This window comes from Callorhinus ursinus, unplaced genomic scaffold (genome assembly GCF_003265705.2).
Source record: "Callorhinus ursinus isolate GAN/ISIS: 27379988/994484 unplaced genomic scaffold, GSC_fseal_2.0 scaffold108, whole genome shotgun sequence".
In the NCBI taxonomy this organism is placed as follows: domain Eukaryota; kingdom Metazoa; phylum Chordata; class Mammalia; order Carnivora; family Otariidae; genus Callorhinus; species Callorhinus ursinus.
In genome coordinates, this window is record NW_027397170.1 from 1,035,012 (window position 1) to 1,050,646 (window position 15,635).

The window sequence follows — 15,635 nt, forward strand, 5'->3', positions numbered from 1 at the left end:
GTTGGCAAGATGAGCAGAGACAGTGTGACTTGTCTGGAGTAATCCGTGAAGCTCCTGCCCAGCATCCATGAGCAGCATCCATGAGCTTGCGCCTTAAATGTGCTACCAAACCCCTGGAAGGTGTCCCTAATATTTTGCTGCAGCCAGCAACCGCCACCACTCTAGATGAATCCAGATCCCATAGAGAGGCACCCTGACCCGACAACCTGCAGCCCAACTCCCCCAACCCTTGTGTGCCTTAAGATCCAGAAATGCTGGTAAAATGGTCCTGGGAGGAAAGTCTGACAAGTCTTACCCAGAGCAGAGAGTGTTTGGAGGAGAAATTGGAGGGGAGTGGAGAGAGGCCCAGGGGCTATAGGCTATGGACCCAGGAGGGCACATCTCTCTGGGCTAGTCTTGGAGCTGCTCCCTGGGGAAGGGTGAGAACCTTCTGATACCAGGAACTGACTGGCAGCAGGCCTGCACCTCCCGCAGGAGCTGCTCACTGAGCTGGGAATAAGGCAGGGGGACTGCAGTTTGTGCCTGTGGCCGGGCAGGGGGCAGAGGAGCAAGGCAAGCTCGGTGGACTCCTGTGTTCTCTTTTGGTTCAGGCTCTGGATTCTCTGCACTGGCAACTCTTCCTCTGACCCCTCTCCTTTCTCTAAGCAGTTTCACTCAGGCCTGACAACCTGGAAAAAGCTACATATGCCTCCAAAAGGACCCAGAATCCTCTTAGAAAGTGTGTTCCTCCCAAAGGGCCCACCACTTCATGCCACCACATAGCTCCGCCTGACCCCACCCTGCCCAGGCAGACAGCTTGAAAAGTTGCATCATTTGGGAACAGTGGCAAGAACGCTGGTCTGGGAGTTAGGAGGTCCGTGTTCTAGTCCTAGACATGTTCTCCTGCTGGTTACTGATCTTGTCCGAGTCACTTCCTTTCTCTGGCCCTCAGTTTCCCAATATGTACAATGAAGATATGGGCTCCGCCTGTCTGGCTTCAGCTACCCTTTAAGCATCAAATGGATTCTTACCTGCCCCCCCACCCCCACCCTGTCCCACCATGGCCAGTCCACGCTCACATGACCCATCTCTCCAACTTCCTGAACTTTTAGTTCCTCAAATCTGCCCAGCTCTTTCTTTACCCTTCCACAGTCTTCATATATACATTTTCTCTGCTGGGAATGCTCTCTCCTCCCTCTTTCCTAGTCAATCCCAATTTATTTTTTTTTTTAAAGATTTATTTATTTATTTGAGAGAGAGAGAATGAGAGAGAGAGAGAGTACATGAGAGGGGGGAGGGTCAGAGGGAGAAGCAGGCTCCTTTGCTGAGCAGGGAGCCTGATGTGGGACTCCATCCCGGGACTCCGGGATCATGACCTGAGCCGAAGGCAGTCGCTTAACCAACTGAGCCACCCAGGCACCCACTCAATCCCAATTTAATTCATATTAAATGTTGCTTCCTTTTGGAAGCCTCAGGCTGGGTAACTTTGTATTTCTTCACAGCATTACAACTTTATCTATGTTAGGGTGGCCAGTGTCCTGGGCAAAGAATTGCAACAAACAGGACAGAGTTTATTGTCCAAGGGAGGAGAGGGGCCAGACCTTCTCAGAGAAGTCACCAGAGTTTCTGTCAGGCTGGGTCTTTTAAAGTTTTTGTTTTGTTTTGTTGTTTTGTTTTAAGGGGTTTTGAAGGATGTGAGAGGGTCACAGCTGTGTCCATGTGGTGGTGGGATGGGGGGGCAGTGTCAACTCTTGGCCAGGTAAAACAGGAGGTGACAGGTTCTTTGAGGAGCTCTGTCCCGGGCTCATCCGGGATATGGGTTGTGGTCAAACTAGAGAAGAATATGTTTTGTAGCTGGGGTCTACTTTCCTAGAATGGAGGGCACCATAACCTAGAAAAACCAAGTTAGGGCCAAGTGCAGACACCTGTGAGTTTTGTCTGTAAGCTTTGCTGGGGCTGGGGGTGGACTTTGAATGTATTCCTTTCAGTTTTTTTTTTTTTAGGAGTAAGTTCATTTATTTAGAGCACATGAGCGGGGAGGGGGCAGAGGGAGAAGGAGAGAGAGAAGCTCAAGCAGACTCCCTGCTGAACCCCATGTGGGGCGGGATCTCACAACCCTGAGATCATGACCTGAGCCAAAATCAAGAGTCAGAGACTTAAACGACAGAGCCACCCTGGCGTCCGGATTCCTTTCAACTTATGTAAGTATTTGGTTTCTAGGTTTTCTCTAGAGGAGGGTGGCAGTGCCTGGTACAAAATAAAACTCCAAATAAAAATATCTGTTGGACAGTTGTCTGGATGGAGGTTACATGTGAAATTACATGTGAAAGCTCTTCAGGTACAACGGTACCTAAAGGCGCTTGTGAAGAGCAGCGGATCACAGCCTGGGCTTTTGATGACACGGGTCACGCGCTCCCACACCACGTGCGGTCAAGAGACACCCTCGGGGCTAGGGCCTGGGACCCGGAAGCGCGGTCTTCCGGGAGCCGGCTGGCGCACCACCTTCTGTGCCACGTGGTCTGAGGCCCGAAGCTGATTGGACGCGGGCCGCCCCGCCCCCTAGTCAAGGCACAATTGAGGCTTCGCGGGGCCCGGGCCCGCCCGATACCGCAGGACCATGGAGGCAGCCGCTGTGGCGGCGGTCCTGGGCTTCCTGCTCCTGGCCGCCGCGGGCAGCTCGGCCGGGGACGAGGCCCGGGAGGCGGCGGCCGTGCGGGCGCTGCTGGCCCGGCTGCTGGGGCCCGGGCCGGCGGCCGCCTTCTCCGTGTCTGTGGAGCGCGCCCTGGCGGCCGAGTCCGGCCTGGACACCTATCGCTTGAGCGGTGGCGGCGCCGGGGCGCGGGTGCGAGTGCTCGGCTCCACCGGCGTGGCCGCCGCCGCGGGACTGCACCGCTACCTGCGCGACTTCTGCGGCTGCCACGTGGCCTGGTCAGGCTCTCAGCTGCGCCTGCCGGAGCCGCTGCCCGCGGTGCAGGAGGAGCTGACCGAGACCACGCCCAACAGGTACGGGGCGCGCCGAGTCCCACGCCCCTCGCGGCCGCCTGCACCTGCCTGCCACCTCCCGCCCCCGGGCGCCCGCCTCGCAGAGTCCCGGCCCCGCCCCGGCTACTGCGCCGAGACTGATGGGCGCTGGCTTTAGGGTCGCTCTGCCTCTAAAAGCCGGGTGTCCTTGAATAAGTCACCTAGCCTCTCAGAGCCTCAGCTGGGTCACTGAAAAATGGAAATAATGACATCTATCGCGCAGTGTTGGTCGTGAGGATTTGCACCGTGACGGGCGAAGACTTTGTGGTGCATAATTAGGGACCAGAAAATGCTATTCCTTTCCACCTTCTCTTGGAAGATGCCCACTAAGGAATGACTGCCACCCCCTCACAGCCTCGGTTCTGGCGCGTGTCCCACCGCAGGGAGGTGGTGTGTTCACACACCTGTCTCCACATTGGCTGTGGGGAGAGGGACCCCTCCCTTTCCAGGACAGGGACCGATGTTGCCATAGAGCACTTAAACACTGTGCAGAAGGGGGCTCTCGAAGAGTTGACTGGAAATGCAGTGCGCTCTCCCAAATACCTGCCGGCCACAGCCGGGGGGCACCTCAGAAGCTCCCATACTGATGTGGACAGGCGGACGCCCCGAATGGGAGGGCCTCAGCCCCCTCATAAGCGGGTTCTTGGCTTTTAGGGAGAAAGATTCAAGAGCAAGCTGCTTAGAGAAAGGAGAAAGATGTATTAAGTCTAGGGACAAAGAATCATTAAGTCTAGAAGTAAGAAAGGTGCTACTTCACAAAGTAGCCATCTCTCCTCCCAGATGAGGAAGAGGACACACCTTTGCCTCTAACGAAGGGTTTTTTTTATAAGTTTTTCAGAGTAGCTATCTGTATAGGGAGAGGCTTATTACTTTTTAACTTTGGGTGTTTTAAAGGTTTTATTTATTTATTTATTTATTTATTATTTATCTATTTATTTATTTATTTAAGAGAGTGAATGAGCAGGGGGAGGGGCAGAGGGAGAAGCAGACTCCCCGTTGAGCAGGGAGCACAATGCAGGACTTGATCCCAGGACCCTGAGATTATGACCTGAGCCCAAGGCAGCCGCTTTAACTGACTGAGCCAGGCAGGCGCCCCTAACTTTGGGTTTAACCTTTACTTTGGGTGGTTAATTTTTCCATTGTTTTAGGGTTGTGGAATTACCCATCGGGAGCAATTTTAAGAATGTCCAATCCTTGTGGCCTTTACTTCTGGAGGGAGTGGGGTCTTGTAGTTTTCCATGAGTGGGATCTTGTGACTCTTTTTATGACCTGCTGACTTTTAGTTTAAGGGTCAGTCTAAAACCAGAATGGCTTTACTTTGGCCACCTGTCTCCCGAGCCTCCCTTCCCTCCTGCCTCAGTACTGAGTCTCAGCGCCACCTGGGATGGGTCCTGGAGTGAAGCAGTAAAGGGGCCACAACCCCTCCCCTCTGGGCTAGATCTGGGGACGGGGGATTATTCCGGGGCAAGGGACCCTCAGAGGTTGGGGGACGTCCCCTCTGCCCCCAGGGACATGCTGCAGCTCACACCCCCGCCCGCAGGTACCGCTATTACCAGAATGTGTGCACGCACAGCTACTCCTTCGTGTGGTGGGACTGGGCCCGCTGGGAGTGGGAGCTGGACTGGATGGCACTGAATGGCATCAACCTGGCACTGGCCTGGAGTGGCCAGGAGGCCATCTGGCAGCGGGTGCGTCCCCCCCCCCCCCGCTCCATGTTCCTGTCTCCCCACAGCTCAGGGTCCGACACACAGAATAAAGACTTAGAAGTGTTTGTGGTGTGCATGATGGCCCCAGCTCTCTGGAAACAGGCTTCCATTGCTGAGCCGAACACAGAGGAGCACTTCCTGGGGGCTGGACCCCAGCACCCCACTAGAAATGCTAAGGAGTCGGGCTCCCCTCTCTCCCACCCCCACAGCTGGTCAGGCTGCTGCTTCCATGGGTTCTGTTTCATCCTTTTCATCCTTATTCATGGCCCCAGTGCAGGCTTTTGCCCCCTCTCCTTGGAGGACTCCCCCTCCACACACACACCCAAGAGCCTTTGAACAGGACTCCTGGCTCCTAAGTTCCACCAGTGTCCTTTCTGAGATGCAGATCTGGTGGAGACCTGCTGCTGTCAACACTCAGGAGCTCCCCTCAGTTTCAGGCTTTGCCCTGCCTGGGCCCTTCCATGCCTGGGCCCTGAGGGTTCTTGCGGCTGGGGGCTGGGTGGGGGGTTGCTCTTTAGTCTCCCTGCAGAGCTGGCCTCACCTCTCATTCTAGGCGACCTTGTTCTGTGAGGCCTTCTAAGGCTCCTTTCCCGTTTAGGGGAGAGCCCCTTTGTGCCTCACCTCACCCTTGCAGCAGAGCTGACTGATTAGTAAACTCACTTGTTCACAGGCCTGTTTCTCCTGGACTGTGAGCTCCTGGCAAGGGTCACGTTTTGTCTTAGTAACTCTAGGGCTCAGCACAGAGAAGAGATGAATGAGTGTTGAGCGAATGAATTAATGAACGGAGATGGATGTATTTATATGTATTTATGTGTGGGGATCACCCTCCTCCTCAGGTGTACCTGGCCTTGGGCCTGACCCAGTCAGAGATCGATGAGTACTTCACAGGCCCCGCCTTCCTGGCCTGGGGGCGCATGGGCAACCTGCACACCTGGGGTGGCCCCCTGCCCCGCTCCTGGCACCTCAAACAGCTTTACCTACAGGTAAAAGGACGGGGAAGGAAAGGGGGCAGAATTGGACAGTGCTACATAGTCGTTGGCCAAGGAGGGTGGTATTTGGCGAGCCTCGGGGCTCTTAACTAGGCCTTGGGGACTCTGTGTGCCCTGGGGAGGGGGGGGGAGTGAGGGCCTCCCAGCTTAGGCCACACCCACCACCTCCCCTTCCACTCCGCCCCCCCCAGCATCGGATCCTGGACCGCATGCGCTCCTTCGGCATGATCCCGGTGTTGCCTGCCTTTGCAGGGCACATCCCCAAGTCTCTCACCAGGTAACGTTCCCCTCCTTCCCTCCAACTTGGCTCAGAGAGAGAATTTATTTTTCCCTGCAATATGTGATTTAAAGAAAAACTGAAGTTCTGAATGGAGGCCTGGGCTTGTTTGCTGACCTTCCTCTCCTGTGGCTGGGAAAATTCTTCAAGGCCCAGCTGAGACCTCCCCTCCTTCGGGTAGCCTTGCTGGGGCCCCCAGCCTTGGTTAGCACCTCCTTCGTGCCCATGAGCACCTGCTTCGCACCACTGTCACAGGGCTTGCCAGGGCTCAGAGCAGAGGCGGCACTGGGCCATATCTTGAAAAATGAGTGTTGCTTGTTTCAGCTGGTGGGAGGGGGAGAGAGCAGAAGCTTTACAGATAAGGTGAAACTCAAAGGATGTTGAGGAGTAACCAGCTACATAAGCAGAGAGGGAGGAGGAAAGGACTCCAGCCACAGGGGGCACAGTCTGTGCAAAGGCACAGAGGCACGAGAGACTGGGATGAGTTCCGGAAACTGCAGATAAGCCAGTGAGGCTGGTGGTGAATACTGTGTCAGCCTCCAGTAAATGTTTGGATTGCCACCCCCTCCTCCACTAGGGTGTTCCCTCAGGTCAACGTCACCCAGCTGGGCAGCTGGGGACACTTCAACTGCTCCTACTCCTGCTCCTTCCTCCTGGCTCCGGAAGACCCTCTATTCCCTATCATTGGGAGTCTCTTCCTGCGGGAGCTGACGAAAGAGTTTGGCACAGATCACATCTATGGGGCCGACACTTTCAACGAGATGCAGCCCCCGTCCTCAGAGCCCTCCTACCTTGCGGCAGCCACAGCCTCTGTCTACCAGGCCATGATCACAGGTTTGGTGCCAGGGGGAGCTGGGAAGGGGAGCCTCCCCTCACCCTCAGGGACATGGATGCGGCAGAGGTCAGTGGGGTGGGAAGAGACAGCACCTGACAGTTGACCAAGCCCTTGTACACACACATAACCACACACTGTGGTTGGGAGGTGACCTCTGGAGCCAGACAGCCTGCTCAGACCCTGGCCTGTGTGACTTGCAACAAGTTACCTCCCACCCAGTGCCTCAGTTGCTTCATCTGTAAAATGGGGCTACCTCATAAGCAGAATGATGCCTGGCCCAGAGGAAAGTGCCATTAAATGCTAGCTGTTGCAAGTATTTCATTTGGCCTCTGCCTCTGAGCCGAGGGAGGTAATGCGGGCCAGAGGTTAGGGGATGTGTTCAAAGCTGGTGGGTGCCCTTCCTCGTGCTCAAGGAACCCAGTGCTCCTTCCTGCCACTTACAGGGGAGTGCCAGAGAGGGGTCAGGTCAGCAGTGGCTGGGTGGGGAGGCCTCCGGGTCAGCCAGGAAGGGAACCCACTTGGGTCCAGGACCCAGGGCCTCAGCCTCATCCCAGAGCCTGTCAGGTCTGCACATTTCTCCTGAATCAGAATGACTTGGGCTTGGGCCCAGGGATCTGTTTTAAGCAAACTTCTGGGTAATTTTGATGCTTCATAAAGCTTGCCCATGCTGCTTTAGAGCTCCCAGCCGGGAGGAGGAGGCGATGGGAAGGGGGTGTGTGATGCAATGCCCTGTGGGTTGGGGGTTACAGAGGAAGGAGCGGTCTGTGATAGAGTCATTTAACTTCTCTGGACCCCCATTTCCTCATCTGTAGAATGGGGTGAACGTTCCCCTGCCCTCTTTCCTCTCATCAGTATGCTTCTCTGTCTCCCTTCCCCTGCCCCAACCACAGTGGACCCTGACGCTGTGTGGCTGCTCCAAGGCTGGCTCTTCCAGCACCAGCCCCAGTTCTGGGGGCCGGCCCAGGTGAGAGCTGTGCTGGGGGCAGTGCCCCGTGGCCGCCTCTTGGTTCTGGACCTGTTTGCTGAGAGCCAGCCCGTGTACGTCCGAACGGCCTCCTTCCACGGCCAGCCCTTTATCTGGTGCATGCTGCATAACTTTGGGGGCAACCACGGTCTGTTCGGGGCCCTGGAGGCCGTGAACCGGGGCCCTGCAGCGGCCCGCCTCTTCCCCAATTCCACTATGGCAGGCACGGGCATGGCCCCTGAGGGCATTGGCCAGAACGAAGTGGTCTATGCCCTCATGGCCGAGCTGGGCTGGCGGAAGGACCCGGTGGCTGATTTGGAGGCCTGGGTGACCGGCTTTGCGGCCCGTCGGTATGGAGTCGCCCACAAGGGTACAGAGGCCGCATGGAGGCTGCTTCTCAGGAGTGTCTACAATTGCTCTGGGGAGGCCTGCATTGGGCACAATCGCAGCCCTCTGGTCAGGAGGCCGTCCCTGCGGATGGTTACCACTGTCTGGTACAACCGCTCGGATGTGTTTGAGGCCTGGCGCTTGCTGCTGACAGCCACTCCCGCCCTGGCCACGAGCCCTGCCTTCCGCTACGACCTGCTGGACGTCACTCGCCAGGCGGCCCAGGAGCTGGTCAGCCTCCACTATGGGGAGGCCAGAACCGCCTACCTCAACAAGGAGCTGGTTCCCCTGCTCAGGGCGGCAGGCACCCTGGTCTACGAGCTTCTGCCTGCGCTGGACACAGTGCTGGCGAGTGACCACCGCTTCCTGCTGGGTGGCTGGCTGGAGCAGGCCCGGGCGGCCGCCGTCACCGAGGCCGAGGCCCGTTTCTATGAGCGGAACAGCCGCTACCAGCTGACGCTGTGGGGGCCCGAGGGCAATATCCTGGACTATGCCAACAAGCAGCTGGCAGGGCTGGTGGCTGACTACTACACCCCGCGCTGGGAGCTCTTCGTGGACATGCTGGTCGAGAGCCTGGTCCAAGGCATTCCCTTCCAACAGCACCAGTTTGATGAGAAGGCCTTCTGGCTGGAGCAGACCTTTGTCTTCAGCACACGGAGGTATCCCAGCCAGCCCCAAGGTGACACTGTGGACCTGGCCAAGAAGCTCTTCCTCAGATATTACCCCCGGTTGGTGGCTGGCTCCTTGTGACAGATGAACCACCCCTGGGTGGTGTGCTTCCCAAATTCCAGGCCTGGGCAAAGGAACTCAAGACCTGCCAGAGGATCAGGCATGGGAAACTGGGAGGGAGGTGAGCTGCCCTCCTCCACCACCCCAAATTTGGGATCAAAGTACTATTTTAATACAACTTAATAAACCGGTGAATCACCTGGGCCTATCTGTCCGACTGTCACTACCATGATGCCTGGGAGGACTCGGGGCTATAGGATGTACCCTGGGATGAGGCTCTTTCTCCCTGCCCCCTTGCTTTGGCCTCCCCGTTTCTGATACTAACACCCGACCTTGGAACTGGGAATGCCCTGCCAAAACGTTTACTTTCACACCCTCAGCAGGAAACTTTGGAAACTTTAATTGTCCCGGTGGGACAGAGGCACACCCAGGGGAAGATGTGCCCAGGGCACTTAGTGCCCACATGAGAGCCCACATCTCCTAGTTGCAAAGCTTTGCCCTGCTTCTGACCAGCCACTGAAGAAGGGGTATTCCAAGCATCTCCGCCTTGACCAGCAGCAGGATGGGGAAAGTAGGCCCCAGACCCGAAGGAGGGCTCAGCCTTGAGATTAGGCTGGAGACACAACAAGGGGTGGGGACCCCGCAGGCGGGGGCAGGGGCGGAGCCGAGCAGATGGTAATCTAGCTCAGAGACCTGAGCCTTGCACTCCCCACACTCGTCTCCCCATGGACCGCACTGTGGTGCTCATCACTGGCTGCTCCTCGGGCATTGGCCTGCACCTGGCCCTGCGCCTGGCATCCGACCCCTCGCGGAGCTTCAAAGGTATATGAGGGGCTGGGATGGAGAGAAGGGAGCAGCCCAGGTCCAAGGGGACGCAGGTAGGGGTAAGCAGGGAATTCAGATCCTCGTCTTCTTCCGGAACCTCCAGTGTATGCCACGCTGCGGGACCTGAGGGCGCAGGGCCCTCTGTGGGAGGCGGCCCGGGCCCGAGGGTGCCCTCCTGGCTCCCTGGAGACATTGCAGCTGGACGTGAGGGACGCAGACTCTGTGGCCGCTGCCCGGGCACGCGTGACCGAGGGCCGCGTGGATGTGTTGGGTGAGCCTCCCCGCAACACGTGTGCAGGAGCCTTTCCGACGCTCCCAGGCCTCCGACCGAGGCCCAGGGACCTACTGGGTCCGAGGACAGAGAGGCAGGCAGGGCCTGACTTCTCTCCCCACAGTGTGCAATGCGGGGCGGGGCCTGCTTGGGCCGCTGGAGGTGCATACGGCTGGCGCCGTGGGGTCCGTGCTGGACGTGAACGTGACCGGGACGGTGCGGACACTGCAGGCCTTCCTGCCCGACATGAAGCGCCGCCGCTCAGGACGTATACTGGTGACCGGCAGCATGGGCGGTTTGATGGGTGCGTGGAATGGGGCGGGGCCAGAGGGAGGGGCGGAGCCTGGTGGCAGTGCCACGGGCTGCAGTGGGCTCCCGGTGGAGACCCTCCCAGACGCGCCTCCAAAGCCTCTTCTCCCCTCGAAGGGCTGCCGTTCAACGCCGTTTACTGCGCTAGCAAGTTCGCGATCGAAGGTCTTTGCGAGAGTCTGGCGGTTCTGCTGCCGCCCTTCGGGGTCCAGTGAGTCACCGCTCCGCCCCCGGGACCCCTGACCCCTGACTTTGGGAACTCCAGCACCGTGTCCTGTTGGAGCCTCTCTCAGGCGTTCTCCCTGGCCCCTCCCCACTGCGGCTCACATTTACTGTGTGTCAAGGCACTTGCCACTCGTTACCGCACCTCTGCTGCCATCCAGCTGGGAAGCTCGGCCCGAACAGGTTAGGTGACTGGCCCAAGGTCACACAGTAAGGGAGCCTGCCAGGTTGGAATTCTGATGCAAATCCTCACACCCCCGAATGGCTGTGGGGCGGAGGGAGCGGGGAGGCAGGGGTGCTTTTCCGGCAGTAAGCCGCTTTTCAAAGGCTCTGGTTACTCGGCGCCCGCCGCCGGCGCACAGACCCCCGTCCCTCCTGCCCTGCCCGCCCTGCCCGCCCTGCCCGCCTTGCCCTGCCGGGCGGCGGGTCTGGGGTCCGGCCCGCTGGCTGCGCCCCCGCCCACTCGCCCCTCTGGGCCCGCAGCGTGAGCCTCATCGAGTGCGGCCCGGTGCGCACCGCCTTTCTGGAGAAGCAGGAGGGCGTCCCGGGCGGGGCGCTGGACGGCGCGGACGCTGAGACCCGGGTCCTCTTCTCCTGCTACCAGCGCCATTTGGAGCGGATCTTCCGCGAGGCAGCGCAGGACCCGGAGGAGGTGACCGAGGTAGGCGCCGGGCGCGGCCCCGGAACCGGGTACGGCGCGCGGGGGCTGGCGGCGAGCCCCCGGCCGGCCCCCGGCCAGCCCCCGGCCAGCGCGCTTCCCCCCGCCGCCGCAGGTTTTCCTCGCCGCGCTGCGCGCCCCGCGTCCCGCGCTGCGCTACTTCAGCACCGAGAGCTTCCTACCCCTGGCGCACCTGCGCCTGTCCGACCCCAGCGGCTGCAGCTACGTCGCCGCCATGCACCGCGCGGTATTCGCCGACGAGCCCGCGGAGGAGGAGACGGCCTCGGACCGCGGCGACCCCGGGCTCCGCGCTCCTCCCGGCGCCCGGCAATAAAGTCTTGGCCCGCCGCTGTCTGCCGCTCTCTCCTTTGTGCCCCAGGGGCGCGCGGCTCCGGGGGACGGCGCCAGGCTGCCGGCTCACCGCACCTGTGCGACAAGTGGCGCGTGCAGCGGGTGGGTGACCTGGAAAGATCGTGGTTAGCCCGGGTTATGCCTATGCGGAAACCGAGGCCCAGAAAGAGGAAGGAGCTAGTCCGCGGAAGGGCAGGGTGGAGAGTGGTCCCTGGATTCCCACGGGGTGTCTGCAGCAGGAGTTAGGTGGACCTGGGAAGGGGGAGAGTGGGGGTGTGACTTGGCCCCCACTAGTCATGGGACCTCAGGCAAGGGCCTTATCCTCTCGAGTCTGTTTTTTTCCTAAGATTTTATTTATTTATTTTACAGAGAGAGAGTTAGCGAGAGCAGGAACACAAGCGGGGGAGTGGGAGAGGGAGAAGCAGGCTTCCCGCTGAGCAGGGAGCCCGATGCGGGGCTCGATTCCAGGACCCTGGGATCATGACCTGAGCCGAAGGCAGATGATTAACGACTGAGCCACCCAGGCGCCGCTCTCAGTCTGTTTTCTTATCTGTAAAATGGGTATAAGACCTATGTCATGGAGTGTATGAAAGGATTAATTGAGGTAATGTCTGGAAGTGCTGGATGGAGGTCTTTTTTTTTTTTTAAGATTTTATTTATTTGACAGAGAGAGAGGACAAGCAGGGGGAGTGGCAGAGGGAGAGGGACAAACAGCCTCCCCACCAAGCAGGGAGCCTGATGCGGGGCTCCATCCCAGGGCTCCAAGATCACGACCCCAGGCGAAGGCAGACACTGACTGAGCCACCGAGGTGCCCCTGGGATGGAGGTCTTAATAGCAGGCACCACTATTATTACTACTACTAGCCGTGTTACTATTGTAATTGTGTTCCTGTGTGGAAGCCAGATGTGTAAAGAAGAAACAAAGCTAAGTGAGTCAAAAGGATACAGCTCCATCCTCCTCTGTGCCCCTGCCCTAGACAAAACTCAGCCGGACGAATCCCCACCAGCCCAGAAGCTGCCACTCACCAGGAGGTTCAGCTGAGGCTCCAGGCCTGGCGGGTCGGCCCAATGGGCTGTCCTGTCTGAAGTCGGGAAGGCGCTGGAGTGGCAGGAGCCAGTGAAAGGGCCAATCTCCTAGGGTGCTGGAGGAGGGGTGGAGAATAGGTGGAGACTAGGCCCGGGGTTGCAGGCAGAAGAAGGACAGGGGTGCCCAGGAGATGGGACCCGGGAAAGGACTAGGAGACGGGGAGGGAAATGACCATTTGGAGTGGGCAGGGGCCTGGCTGCAGAGAACGTGGGAAGTGGAATAGAGAGGAAACTGCTGGGGTTTGTGTGGAACCTGAGGGGGGCGGGGAGGAGGCATCGCATCTTGGCCCGCTGCTACCTCCAGGTAGTGGTCTGCTCTGGGCCGTTGGACTGCTGGCCACTTCTGCTCCTGGGACAGGGGACCTCAGCCAGCTCATCCCTGCCTATCCCCCTGCCCTGCTGGCCCTGATGGTTCTGCTGTCCCTTCAGGATCCAGAAAGCCCACAGAAGTGGAAAGGGCCAATGTGGCATGAATCTCTGAGACATAGGACCTGCTCTCAGAGCCTAACTCCTGTCCCCCAAGCTGCTCTTTTGCACCCCTGTGTGAGTGTGTGTGTATGGATGTGTGTGTATGCGTGTGCTCACAAGGTCACCCCTGGGAGGTGGGGACACAATGATGAGAAAGGCCAAGTGTCTCCAAATTACATTCATACTCTTTTTTTTTTAAGATTTTATTTTTTAAGTAATCTCTACACCCAGCATGGGTCTTGAACCCACAACCCTGAGATCAAGAGTCCCATGCTCCACCGACTGAGCCAGCCAGGCTCAGGTTGACCTGGGAAGGGGGAGAGTCATACTCTTAACAGTCTCATGCAGTCACATGACTTTGAAGACCACTTATATGCCCATGAGCCCCACCAAAGTCTCCAGTGTCCCCAACTCCATTGTTTCCCACAAACTTCAGACATACATCTCCAAATCCCTACTCAACATGCCTTCTTGATTCCTAATAAACTTAATGTGTCCAAATGCCAAGTCCATTCCAGCCCTCCCACTGCTCTCGCCTGTCTACCTCGCTTCACTATTTGACAACTGCATTCTTTCTCGCTCATCCCTCAACCAGTTCATCAGCAGGTACCTTCAACCTTCAAAGCAGATTTGAAAATCACCCTGGTCTATGCAGGCACCATCTCATCTGGATTATTGCTGTAGTTCCCTAATTGGTTTCCCTGATGCCACCCCTGCCCACCAACAGTAAAATTTCCACAGAGCACCCAGAATGACCTTTTAAAAATGACAGTTATTTCATGTCTGTGCTTAAAACACCTCCTGTGGCTTTCTAAGTAAAATCCAAGGCTTTTCCCCAAGACCTCCAACACAGTCTTTGATCTGGCCCCCACCCCCTTTCTGACCTTACTTCTCACCACTTCCCATCATCTGATTCAGCCCTGCTGGCTTTCTGCCCCAGGACCTTTGAACTGGCTGTTCCTCTGTCCGGTTCACTTTCCCTAATCTCTGATTCTTCTTTTAGGTCTTTGCTGTTTCCCTGGACGACCTTATCTAAAATAGCATTCCCTTCCCTCCACTGTAGTCCCCTTACCTTGTTTTATTTTTCTTCATGGCACTTATCATCAATAGATGTGTTATAGATTTATTGACTTGCTGACTTTATTGTTATACATTTATAACTTTCACCACCCCATCCCAAGACATACAGGAATCTAAGCTCCAGGGGAGGCCCTTTGTTTTGTTCACTGGTTGATCCCTTGTACCTAGAATCATTCTTGATCATGGGAGACACTAAATTCACATTTAGTGAATAAAAATGAGTGTTGGTTCACAACCTGGGCAGTTCCCTGGGTGAAATCTGAAACTGGCCCCTGTACACAAAGGGCAAGGAGAGACAGGAGAAAGAAGCAGACCACTCCAGATTGGTAGGTGGTGGGTTTAATAAGCAGGCAAACTGACATACGAGACTTGCCCTAGGCGGCTGCAAGATCACTGCATTTGCCCACCAGAATCTTAAAAGTTTATATAGAAGACTTCAATAGGTTCAGTCACCTATAATGTCCAGATGGTCTCAACAACATTGCTCTCTCAAGGCTCCCACTGTGGGAATATTCTGACAGAGGAGGGGGCGAGGAACCTACAATTGCCTAGGTCCAGCCTGAGTCAACTGGCAGTCACATTTTCTTGATGATCTCTTCCAGCAGTGAGTCTGTGTGGGACTGTGCTCAGATGTTTCAAGGTACTTCCTGAGAGTCTGCAGTTTGTTTCTTCATTTTGGGTCCTCCCTTTAAAAATCCAATCTAACAGGGCACCTGGGTGGCTCAGTCGATTGTCTGCCTTCAGCTCAGGTCATGATCCCAGGGTTCTGGGATGGAGCCCCAAGTCTGATTCCCTGCTCAGCGGGGAGCCTGCTTCTCCCTTTCCCTCTGCCCTTCCCCCCTGTTTTGCTGTCTCTCTCAAATAAATAAATAAAATCTTTTTTTAAAAAAGGAAGACAAAACAAACACCCATAATTATGAAAATGAGCATTTGTTTAGTTTGGGAAAATAAACCACAGCACATTACTGGAATCTTTGGAAATTGGTTTCCCTCCCTTTTGAGATCTCTGTGGACACTTTATTTGAAATATCTCCTGATGGCAACCTGGCTTCCTCTCCCCAGGGAGACTACCAATTCCAGCCTTTCCGGCCCCATTAGCTTCACAGTAAACCCTTGCCACTAGGTCTTCCCCTCCTCCCTTTTCTCCTAACAGGAGAACATCCTCTGGCAACTCTACTGAGCTGTGATGCAGAGCTCTCCTCCTCTCTCCCTCAAACTGGTTCTGGGTGGTGTGGAGAGCTCCCCACAGAGCCACAAGACCTCTGCCATTACTTCCTTATATGTTCCTGGAACATAGAGGGCCTCAATTTCCCCAACTGTGAAATGGGGACTCGGACAGAGTTGTCCTGTGGCCTCCCACAGGAGGATCCTCGGAGTGGGAGGGCGCCAGGAGGGCTGCGGGGACTCTGAGTCCTGATTTAAGCGCCACCCTGTGACCCCCACCTCTGTAATGTATTAAGAGGAAAGCCAGGTGTTAG

General features: G+C 56.8%; 2 protein-coding genes across 7 annotated transcripts; both read left to right on the forward strand.

The window, feature by feature from the left end:
- Positions 1 to 1,030: 1,030 nt before the first annotated feature.
- NAGLU (N-acetyl-alpha-glucosaminidase) lies at positions 1,031 to 9,090 on the forward strand. Of its 2 annotated transcripts, none has more exons than XM_025861680.2 (6): positions 1,031 to 2,180; positions 4,541 to 4,688; positions 5,543 to 5,689; positions 5,887 to 5,972; positions 6,550 to 6,806; positions 7,698 to 9,090. In XM_025861680.2, coding segments are annotated over exons 1-6 (1,851 nt in total). In that variant the 5' UTR covers positions 1,031 to 2,178; the 3' UTR covers positions 8,909 to 9,090. The 2 variants fall into 2 exon arrangements, with proteins under 2 accessions (XP_025717465.2, XP_025717464.2); XM_025861679.2 differs by lacking the exon at positions 1,031 to 2,180 and adding an exon at positions 2,532 to 2,982.
- Positions 9,091 to 9,230: 140 nt separating this feature from the next.
- HSD17B1 (hydroxysteroid 17-beta dehydrogenase 1) lies at positions 9,231 to 14,127 on the forward strand. Of its 5 annotated transcripts, none has more exons than XR_012377107.1 (6): positions 9,231 to 9,709; positions 9,816 to 9,983; positions 10,108 to 10,287; positions 10,410 to 10,503; positions 10,998 to 13,152; positions 14,081 to 14,127. XR_012377107.1 is itself a non-coding variant. In XM_073889515.1 (6 exons), exons 1-6 carry the CDS (start codon positions 9,613 to 9,615, stop codon positions 14,111 to 14,113), a joined length of 1,200 nt encoding a protein of 399 aa, XP_073745616.1. In that variant the 5' UTR covers positions 9,231 to 9,612; the 3' UTR covers positions 14,114 to 14,127. The 5 variants fall into 5 exon arrangements, 4 of the variants coding, with proteins under 4 accessions (XP_073745616.1, XP_073745617.1, XP_025717481.1 ...); XM_073889515.1 differs by having other exon boundaries at positions 10,998 to 11,625; XM_073889516.1 differs by lacking the exon at positions 14,081 to 14,127 and having other exon boundaries at positions 10,998 to 11,625; positions 11,893 to 11,919.
- The last annotated feature ends 1,508 nt before the right edge of the window (positions 14,128 to 15,635 follow it).

Bases quoted from the DNA above. Each gene is read 5' to 3' on its own strand.
- NAGLU (XM_025861679.2), top strand. From the start codon at position 2,597: ATGGAGGCAGCCGCTGTGGCGGCGGTCCTGGGCTTCCTGCTCCTGGCC. The intron at 4,689-5,542 runs GTGCGTCCCCCC...CCTCCTCCTCAG, and splicing joins AGGAGGCCATCTGGCAGCGG to GTGTACCTGGCCTTGGGCCT. The intron at 5,690-5,886 runs GTAAAAGGACGG...CGCCCCCCCCAG, and splicing joins TCAAACAGCTTTACCTACAG to CATCGGATCCTGGACCGCAT.
- HSD17B1 (XM_025861692.2), top strand. From the start codon at position 9,613: ATGGACCGCACTGTGGTGCTCATCACTGGCTGCTCCTCGGGCATTGGC. The intron at 9,710-9,815 runs GTATATGAGGGG...CGGAACCTCCAG, and splicing joins CCCCTCGCGGAGCTTCAAAG to TGTATGCCACGCTGCGGGAC. The intron at 10,504-10,997 runs GTGAGTCACCGC...CTGGGCCCGCAG, and splicing joins CTGCCGCCCTTCGGGGTCCA to CGTGAGCCTCATCGAGTGCG.